Raw genomic sequence first — 11,166 nt, forward strand, 5'->3', positions numbered from 1 at the left:
AAGTTAAACTGACAAAGTGAGTCTCACTTTAAATATTCACCCTCTCATTCATAGTAAGTGTGACTCTTTAGCATTGATCATAATGCCATCAGCTGCTTGTTTACGCTAGCATGATACTCTGTTCTAATGAGTTGTGTTTTGAATAGAGGTTGTGCTTTGCTCGTTGCATCATTTGTCATTAGTCACAGTGACTGAATGAGAGGGAAGCATCAGTACATGTTTACTGCATACGTGAGTACTTTAAATGCTCCTGGAAAGCGGATGAAAAGATAACTTTGCTTTGGGAAATATACATGAAATCCACACAGATAAGGATCTTCACAAAGTTCATGAAATGATTATTATGAAAGACTTTGTATGGATTCCCCAACTTTTGTACCATTTTTCTGTGATCTCCTTGAAGTGAGCGCTTATGTGGATGACTTTGAAAGTAAGCCATTCACTAAAAAAGGTTAATATTTCAGGTGTATTAACTCTACCTCTGAATAATGAGAACTGTGAAAGTCATGGCGAATGGAAACATCACAGAATTCGTCTTTCTGGGGCTTTTTCCTGGTGAGAATGGGAAAGCTGTGGGATGTGTGCTGTTCTCACTTTGCTATTTCGCAGTTCTCTCTGGAAACCTACTCATTCTCCTCACCATCAGGGGCAGTCACCTGGGGGAGCAGCCCATGTACCTGTTCCTCAGCTACCTGTCCATCATGGATGTCTGCTTCACCTCCACAGTTGCTCCCAAGCTGATCGTAGACCAGTTGTTTAAGTGGAACACCATCTCCTACAATGGCTGCATGGCCCAGATGTTTTATGCACACTTCTTTGGTGCCACTGAGATCTTCATCTTGGTGGTCATGGCTTATGACCGCTACGTAGCCATCTGCAAACCGCTTCGCTATACAGTCATCATGAACAGAAAGGTGTGCTCTGCCCTGGTGATGGCCTCTGTTGCTGGAGCTTTTTTCCATTCTCTCTTACATGTAGTGATCATTGTCAGGCTTCCCTTCTGTGGCCCCAACCAGATAGATCACTATTTCTGTGATGTATTCCCCTTGCTAAAGCTGGCCTGTACTGACACCAGTCTCTTGGTTATCATAATCATCACCACCACTGGGGTGCTGTCTATTTTGACCTTTGTTGCTCTGGTAATTTCTTACATCATCATCCTGAGCACCCTGAGGTCCCACTCATCCAAGGGCCGCCGCAAAGCCCTCTCCACCTGCAGCTCTCACATCACTGTTGTGTTCATGTTCTTCTTACCCCTCATTTTCACCTATGTCCCCATGGCTGATTCTGTGAGTGAGGACAAGTTGTTTGCTCTGTTTTACACTATGATCGCACCCTTATTCAACCCTCTCATCTACACATTAAGAAACACAGATATGAAGAATGCTATGAGGAAAGTGTGGTGCCAAGACAAACTGTTGGATGGAAATTAATGACTGTTGTGTTGGGATGCTTTCCCAGATGAAACTCTATGCACAAAATCAGTGTTGACCACTATAGCAGTTACAGAGAGGTGGTGTGCCAGCATCAACGGTTACAGCCTTTGAAGAGGAAAGACCCCTAGTCTTTTAATTTTACCAAACTTTTCTGAGCATGTATTCAACAGGTATGCACCAGATAATTTCAAGTTCCCTTCCAGCTCTGGCATTTTGGAATTTAATCTTACATGATCCTAGTCATAATGACATATAATTCTATTACCTAGGGAAACTTGAAATGTTGTTAACTGAGATATTTGTCATTGAGAGAAACACTAAGCATTTCAATTTTTATATTCTCATTGCAATTAAAAGCACATGAAAAATGCACATTGTTTGTGGTAACATTTTTCCCTAAAAATTATTTTTTTCTAATATTGTAATTGGCAGTTTATTGTAGGTAGTCCTCAGTTTGGGGTATTCTGACAGTTAGATATTTAACAATTGAAATTTTATACTGGCATAATGACACCCGCAAAATGGCAACATAACACTCAGTCACCACTCACCAACATCATTTGAACCATTACTTATGTGCAAAAATAATATGATGAATATGGAAAACTAATGTGTGGTTACAACATCTGAATATAGCACAGAAAAAGGAAAAGATGTATTGAAGAAGGTAGGACAGATTATTTGACATTACTGTTGACCCATCTCCTGAGTCTAGGAGGCATAGCACGAATAATGATTTCTCCCAGTGTGAGAAGGAGTATGTTGTGTCTGAAATTCAAATACTTTCTCTATATAAAGAAATCACAGTGCTATGTAGACCCCTGTGCTGTCAGACTCTAGTCACAGCACCTATGGACACAGCCTCTAGCTCACAGTGTTGCCATGGTGAATCCTGCCGACTCAAGATCCAAAACTGCCTGGAGAACAGACCTAGGAACTTCCCTACTGTTAGTACAATTTTAGTGGCCCTAGAAACTGGACTATCCCCACTCCCAAGTCAGTCTCAGCTTCAGCATCCTGACTGATCCCAACAGCCCCAATCATTGGGCTGATGTTCAGGATTTATCCTGCAAGCCGACTGCTGAAGAGGCACCTATTCAGCTAGTACACATACACTGAGCTTCCAAGCCTGACTTGGTACTAGAAAAGATCCTGCTGCCTAGACTCTAAGGCCCCATTGTTCCAGACTTCAGGTACTTCCTAATACCAGACAGGCCCACAGACAGATGCCACATGCTGACCCATACAGTGATAAACTCTGAGAGGGTATCCATGAAGTGACTTTCCAACTCCTCCTTAGTGCCACAGAGGGTCCTTTTTTGCCTGCAGATGTTCCAACTTTATTCCAGTTCAAGGCCAGCAGTCCAGACTCACCCTCTAAGACAGAGCCTTTAACCACCCTATAAGCAGACTCAGAGTCTAGGCTTATTCTGGTGGACCCCAACACTGGACTTGCCTTAAACTCTAGCTCTAGGACAACCTCTTTGGAGTCAGATTCCAGGTGACTCCTCATACACATAGCTTTCAGTTTTATGTCCACATGCACAATAGACAAGTAGACCCAGTCTTTCTACCGGTCCCCACAACTCCAGACACCACATGTTCAAACAGGTTCTAGGTTCTTTTCCAGTTCCCACACCTCCAGGATCCATGCCTGCCCAGGCCTAGGGCCAATTGCAGGTTCTAGGGTGATACTCATGCTTAAGATTCCAGATGTTAGACCTAGTAGATCCCAAAGTCTACCCTATTCTAGGGTCACTTGTTAGGAATCAAGATCCAAATCAGATGCTCTGAATCCCAGAATCAGTTCTTCCCTTATGACTATCCCTAGGCCTGAACAAACACCAAACTTGTCTCTGAGGACTGTGAGTGCAAGAACAATACTTCTTAGAAATGTTTGCAGGCTTATGTTCAAAGTCTACAATGTTCCATGCAGATCTTATGGACCCAGATTCCTGGCCAACTGTTAAAGACTAATTAATAGATCTGTCCCCTAGAGAACTGGACTCCAAGTCCAGTCTCATGAACTCAGACACTAGGCCCATCTACCTGTGGACCTAGGTCAGTTTGTCTAGATGCTAGCATTAAATTCATGTTTAGATCATTCCAGGCCACATTCCCAGAATTGTGCTTACTGATGTAGGGCATGTAAAGACAAAGTTAGTCTCAGAAGTGGGTGCAGTGATGCAGCAAGCCAACCTTCCATCTGTGCGGCTGGCATGCCATATGGGCACTGGTTCATATCGTGGTTATTCTGCTTCCAATATAGCTTCCCATTGCCTGGGAAAACAGCAGGGAATGGCCCAAATGTTTTGGGGACCTACACTCATTTGGGAGACCTAGAAGAAGCCCCTGACTCCTAGCATCGGACTAGTACAGCTCTGGCCATTGTGACCATTTGCAGAGTGAACCAGCAGACTAATATTTCTCTCTCTCTGTCTCTCCCTCTCTGTAACTAACTTTGAGTTAAAAAATAAACAAATATGTTTAAAGTGTCCTATTGGAATAACTGTATTTACTAATTGGCTCCAGCTCCTTACTTTAGCTTCCAATTAAATATGGACTCTGGTGAGCAGCCGTATGATTTGATCTGCTTGCATGAAAGACTGAATTAGGACAACTTTGTGCACTGAGAAGAGGATCAGTGGATAGAAAATCTCTCTTTTACTTTCCCTCTCCACCTGAAACCATTATTGTTGAGTAGAACAGAATACTCTAACACATTTCAAGAAAATTCATTTTTCTGTGTCTCCCCTTTACTGCCAATAGTTGTCTGCTATATTACGTTACCCTTTTTTTGTTCTTGGACCTTTGATAATTCTACATGCCACTCATTTGTCTCTTTGTTTATTTACATCTTAAAACTTTTAATTTTTTGAATGGCAGAACAACAGGGGAAAAGAGGTCCAATAAATAAATAAATTTTTATTCTTTATTTTTAATGATACAGTTCCTTAGGCTCAGGGATTTTCCACTTCCACCCTTCCGCTCACCATCTACTGTTTCCCAAATATAATTACAAAGTTTACTCCTTCAACAATAGTCACAAGTCCATCATTCTGCTATTTAAATGTTACCCTGATGATATAGGTCTAGAGAATGGTATAAAGTCCATCATTTCTAGTGTCAAGCTATATTTAACGGTTTCACTGGGAGTCCATCTTTTATTCAGATGCATACTGACATTGCTCTACACTTCATGGTATACTTGCCTCCATTATACAGAACCTACACATAAATATTTATATATATTTATTGATATATAGGTAAGCATATACATTTTAAATCTTTGATTTAGATTGTCTATATTCTATGGACAGAATACTGTCTTCTGAATTGCATTCTTCAATCCTGCCATTTTATCATCTGACAAGTACTAATTTAAGATTAGTAATATATACTATAAATTTCCTTCATCTTACTTTACTCTTGTCTTACAAATTTTAATGTGATATATTTTCATTTAGTACAATGTATTTCTTTCTCAAACTTGACTTTCCCTTTGATTCAAAGTTTATTTAGGATGATAGTTAAAGCCTTTCAATGAATAATTAAAATTAAGGCTTCCAATATTATAGTACTTCTCAATTTAAAAAATTCACACATCATTCATGATGATTTTGTGCACATTATGCGGTTTATTTTAAGATTTAGTTATTTATTTTAGTTTGAAATGAAGACCAGATTTATAAAGGAAAGAACAAACAGAAAGATCTTCTACGCAGTGGTTTACTCCTTCATAAGCCTCAATGCCTAGAGCCGAGCCTGTCAGAAGTCAGGAACCAGGAGTTCCTCGCAGATTTCTCACATTTGCTTCCAAACCTGCCTGACTTTCTCACTGGTCAACATCTCACACCAGCGTGATAAAATGGATACACACAATGGGTTTTTATTGGCACATCGTCACTTAAGTGTACCAATTTTTCATTTTCACCGGTGTCTCAGTTGTTTCAAATATTCACCACCATTTCTGTGGTCCGGTGTCTTTTATTTTGATTGTTCTAATAGGGATATAGAAACAGTTTCAGTTGTTTTAATTTGGAATTCCCTAGACTATGTATTAAAGATATATGCTTATTTGCTCACCATATGTTCTCTAACATTTGGACTGTTTTTTTTTTCTTTCTTTTCTTTTTTTTTTTCCTTATTTGTCAGTACATCTTCCTAAATTTTAAAAAGACTTATTTACTTTTGTAGAAAAGTCAGATTTGCAGAGAAGGCAAGACAGAAATAAAAATCTTCCATTGACTGGTTCACTCTTCTTTTTTTTTTTTTTAAAGATTTATTTATTTGATTACAAAGTCGGATATACAGAGAGGAGGAGAGACAGAGACGAAGATCTTCCATCCAATGATTCACTCCCCAAGTGAGCTGCAACGGGCTGGTGCGCGCCGATGCGATGCCGGGAACCAGGAACCTCTTCCGGGTCTCCCACACGGGTGCAGTGTCCCAATGTGTTGGGCCGTCCTCGACTGCTTTCCTAGGCCACAAGCAGGGAGCTGGATGGGAAGTGGAGCTGCCGGGATTAGAACCGGTGCCCATATGGGATCCCGGGGCGTTCAAGGCGAGGACCCTAGCTGCTAGTCCATGCCGCCAGCCCGACTGCTTCACTCTTCAAGTGGCCACGTGGCTGGAGTTGAGCTAGTCTGAAGTCAGGATCGGGAGCTTCTTTAGATTCTCCCAAGAATTAAGGCCCAAGGCTTTGGGCTGTTCTCCACTGTCTTCCAAAGGAGGCACAAGCAGGGAGCTGGATGGGAAGTGGAGCAGCCAGTACATTGCATTAGTTCAACTTGCTAACCTTCCACCTCCAAACACTGCATTCCATGTGGGTGCTAACTGATGTCCTGACTGCTCCACTCACCACCCAGCTCCCTACTTATGGCCTGGAATAGCATTGGAGGATGGCCCAAAGCTATCAGACTCAGAGGAAGTTCCTTGTTCCTGGGTTTGAATTGGCTCAGCTCTGGATATTGTGGCCATTTGGGGAGTAAAAAACGTGAATGGAAAATCTTGCTCTCTGTCTCTGCTTCTCTCTATATAATCTGCCTTCCCCATAAAAATATTTAAACTCTTTAAAAAGAAAATTATTAAATTTAATTACTTATGTTAGATGATGAAAATAGATAGCACTTATTAAATTGAAGTGATTTCACACTGTTTATAAATAACATCTACTTTAATGATGATAATAAATGTATAGAATATAGAATATTTCAGTTTTGATTCACACATCCAAAATTAGACTTAACATTTCATCTACTTTCCTTAGAATTATGAAGATATAAAGTGAAGGCGTTTAGGTTTGAACTCACTTAGTCTGTAGATCTCATATTGTTAGTATTCCCTTGTGCATCGTGAAACTAAGCTCAATTCATGGTTGCTGCATCAACTTACTAATTTCCCTCTTTTAGGCCATGGTAAACTATTTGTATCAAATAATAAAAAAAAGAGATAATCATTGCAGGCTTATTGAACTGACATAAAATCTTAACTCTGACACTCTGCAACAACAACAAAAAAAATCCCCAAATCAAACAAAACTCTAAGCAATTGTTGTTTCTATCTTTATAATTCTTTTTTTTTTCAGGGAAAAGTAGTATTAATAGAAATACCCAACTTGGACTGTTCTAGTAGGATCTCTCATGGGCTTTAAATTCAGAAGTCTTTGGACACATTAGAAACTCAACACTCTTTAAATTCAGGAAAAATGCAATTTTACCATTTATTTTTAAAATTAATCACATATAGGTAAGTTTATTCAAGGTTATTCTTTTGGGAGGATGTGCTGTCTTCAAAATCAATTAATGATTTCACATCATTTCCCCGCTTATACTTTATTTCACCAAAAAAAGTTTATGTGGGAGGAAAAGAGCCAGAAACTATTCAGATGCCTAGGGGATAGGTCACATCAGGGCACGAGCCATGAGTTCAACTCTGGTTCTTCCAGAAGAGGGAAAAGAATGCTACTGCTTGACTGTCATCTGTTGCTTCCCAGAGTGTTCGTTTACAGAAAACTGCATTTGAGAATGAGGACATGATTTGATCCCAGACATTCTGCCACATGATGTAGATGTCCCTTCCCGGTATCAATCATTACGTCAAATGCCTGTCCCTCTCACACTGTATTTTTTTTTCAGATTTGTTTTATGTTTATTGTAAAGGCAGAATAGATTTACAGAAAGGGAGAGACAGAAAGATCTCTATTCTCTGGTTCACTCCCCAAATTGCCACAATGGTCGGAGCTGAACAAATCCATAGCCAGGAGTCAGGAGTTTCTTCTGGGTCTCCCATGTGGTTGCAGGGTCCCAAGATTTTGGACCATCCTTGACTGCTTTCCCAGGCCACAAGCAGGGAGCTGGATGGAAAGTGAAACATCTGGGGCATGAATTTGAACACATATGTGATCCTGGTGCTTGCAAAGTGGGAATTTAGCCATTGGGCCACTGCACCAGGCTCTCGCTAGTACTTTTGAAATACAGAAAACCTTCCAGTGTTTTATCTATGTAGCTGGTTCTTGTACCACTTCTTGACCTGGATTTAGTCGTTGTGATTTGCCATGTTTCTTTCAGTCTGTACACATGCTGTACAGATTATTCCTCTCAAATATAAAGCAGCATAAAAGCCTGTATAGGATCTCAATCTTCACCCCACCCATGTGATTGTGTGTGTGTTGTTGCTGTTGTTACATTTATGACTGAAACAATATGTTTTCATAATCTACTAAAGAAAGAACTCTCCACTGTATGATATGTCCACACTGGAACTCTTTCATATCCCAAAAACCCCAAGTAAATGTGTACATACACATTTTATTTTATGGAAATTGTTTTAGAAAATTTTTTCACAGGATATATGTTTGGAATTCATAATGTTTGGCATCTATTAATGAGCAGGAGAATTAAAATGAAAACTGAATTTTGATACAATTGTTATTGATAGACTGTACACTGAAAGTGTTAAAAGTACATAATTTAACAAAGGAACTGCATGTGTGCTTCGAAGAAGTGACTACTAATATACTATGCCTACTTGGAGTATTAAAATGTCCTTGGCAATTCTAATTTTGAATCTTCACATCTCCTTAATTTAGACACAGTAGAAACAGACGACATTGTTTTTTTTTTCCAATAGTAGCAGATTGTGCCTCACTCTGTTAAGCAGCTATCAATGTTATAATTTCTGAAACTCTAAAACTTTTGATTGGGCCCAGTGCAAAATCTGATCTTTCACCTACAGGCACCAAGATGCCATATGGGCACCAGTTCATGTTCCAGCTACTCCCATCCAGCCCTGCTTGTGGCCTGGGAAAGCAGTGGAGGACAGAACAAAGCCTTTGGACAATGCACCTGCATGGAAGAACAGAGACAGGGCTCCTGACTTCAGACTGGCTCAGCTTCACCCGTTATGAATAGAAATACCATTGTGAATAGAAACAGAAAGGAGAAAATGAGAAGTTTTCTGCATTATATTAAAATAGGATAGTCAGGTTCACATATTGGGGAGTAATAAGCAGATGGAAAATCTTCCTATCTCTTTTTCTCTCTGAAAATCTACCTTTCCAATAAAGTAAAATTTAAAAAAAACAAATTTTAGAGTATTTCATTGATATCATCTTGGTTTAAATACAATCAATTCTAATCCATTTTGTGTCAAATCAGTTTCTACTTTTCTGCTTTTCAATCACTTATAATATGTTGTATCTCCAGTATATTCAAATTCTTAAATTCATTTTAAATAATATTCATTATTTTACTCCTAACTCTTAAATCATAGAATCCTTGTGTTGAAGTTAAGATACATTAACCTTATAAATAACTGAAAATCTCCAGATTTTGCCATAGATGTGAAAAAAGTCTTATAAAATATCTGTCAGTATCTTGGTCACCACAACAATCAATAATGCAACATTTGGTACAGATTATAATTATATGAAGAAATGTTTTTAATTCATAATCATGAAGATTTTCCAGGGTAATCGGTAATATATCAGAGAGGTGGGCATTAATATAATTAGTGTTCAGGAAGAAGCTCATTAGTTTATTGAGGATGTGTTACAGAAGAACGTAAGTATCATCCAGAATTGGATGCACTGTATTTATGGATGCTAAAGGATTGAGCAGTTGTGACTATAAAAATATCTTTCTTTTTATAAATCCAGAGTGTGCTAGGTCGAGTCTGAAGCATAGCTCACAGTCAACAATGGGAGAAATGAGCTCTCATAAATACAAGAGGCATGCTGACAATTTCTGGGATGCTAACAGTTTCTGGTAAGAAAGGAGAAAATGGGAAATTTTCTGCATTAGATTAAAATAGGCTGGTCAGGTTCACATATTGGGAATAGCATGACTGGAAGGGAATACAACCTGAACAAGGAGGACCATTGGTTCATAATTATCCAGATTGGTGGTTAATCCAGTTCAAATATGGCACCATTTTGGCATTCATACTCCATTTCAATCACAAGTGAGAACTCACAAATTTACATACACACACGTACTATAATATACATTACAGTATTATATACCCATAACATGCAAATCTTGTCTGAATACATCATAGGTCTTCAATTCACATTTTGCTTTATAAAATAATTTTCTTATACCATAGCTTTTTCATGGCAGTTTTCACTTCCGCGTTCCTCAGTGTGTAGATGAGTGGGTTGAGAAAGGGTGTACCAATGGTGTAAAACACAGTGACCATCTTGTCGATGGGGAAAGTGGTTGGGGGTCGTGTATAGATGAATATGCAGGGACCAAAGAACAAGATGACTATGATGATGTGAGAAGTGCAGGTGGCAAGTGCTTTCTTCCTGGCTTCTGCACTGTGGTTCCGCAGTGAGTACAAGATGACAGTGTAGGAGATCATCAAAAACAGGAAACTACTGGAGCAAATGGCTCCACTGTTAGACACTAACAGCAAGTTGATCACATAAGTGTCCATGCAGGCAAGCTTCAACAAAGGCTGCAAATCACAGCAGTAATGATCAATCAGATTGGATCCACAGAAGGGCAATCTCAAAACCAGGATATTCTGTGCTGTGGCATGTATAAAAGAGCCTGTCCAGGCAAGACCAACCAAGAAGATGCAAACCTGCCTTCTCATGATGGCTGGGTAGTGCAAGGGCTTGCAGATGGCCACATAGCGATCAAAGGCCATGAGGATGAGTACGAAGATCTCCATGCAGCCAAATAAATGCAGTGCAAAGACTTGTGTCATGCATTCCTTGTAGGATATAGTTTTCTTGGAAGAGATAGCATCCATGATTAATCTAGGGGTAATAGAAGTTGAGAAGCAAGAATCGGCAAGGGACAAATAAAATAGGAAGAAGTACATGGGGCTTCCTAGTGTCCGGCTGCATTTGATGGTCACGATAATGAGGATGTTCCCCACCATTGTTGCCACATAGAAAATTGAGAAGACTAAGAACACAAATTTTTGCTTCATAGGATCCTGTGTCAAGCCCAATAGTATAAACTCAGTTCCACTGTTGTTCAGTTGCATTGTTTTAGTTGATGGAAAAACAGGTGTTAAAAAAATCTGCAAAGCATAGAAGAATAACAGGGAAATAATACCAAATCTGGAAGTTAGGCATTTAATCTCTTTTATGCACAATGTAAATTTCCAGTGATTTATGGTGAACAGCTTGGTCTACTCTGTTTATGAATAAAATGGTATTCTTGGTTGTTTTTCAATACACTTATGGAATTGTTCATGAAATTCATGAAATGAA

At 39.2% G+C, this 11,166-nt stretch overlaps 2 protein-coding genes across 2 annotated transcripts; one reads left to right on the forward strand and one right to left on the reverse strand.

Moving 5' to 3' along the window:
• The first annotated feature begins 506 nt into the window (after positions 1-506).
• On the forward strand, positions 507-1,433 carry LOC101517480 (olfactory receptor 4P4-like). Its single transcript, XM_004585551.2, has one exon. It carries the CDS (start codon positions 507-509, stop codon positions 1,431-1,433), a length of 927 nt encoding a protein of 308 aa, XP_004585608.2.
• Positions 1,434-10,016: 8,583 nt separating this feature from the next.
• LOC101517728 (olfactory receptor 4C11) lies at positions 10,017-10,937 on the reverse strand. The gene has a single exon (XM_004585552.2). The coding sequence runs from the start codon at positions 10,935-10,937 to the stop codon at positions 10,017-10,019; it is 921 nt and encodes a 306-aa protein (XP_004585609.2).
• Between the last annotated feature and the right edge of the window lie 229 nt (positions 10,938-11,166).

Source organism: Ochotona princeps, chromosome 4 (genome assembly GCF_030435755.1).
Source record: "Ochotona princeps isolate mOchPri1 chromosome 4, mOchPri1.hap1, whole genome shotgun sequence".
In the NCBI taxonomy this organism is placed as follows: domain Eukaryota; kingdom Metazoa; phylum Chordata; class Mammalia; order Lagomorpha; family Ochotonidae; genus Ochotona; species Ochotona princeps.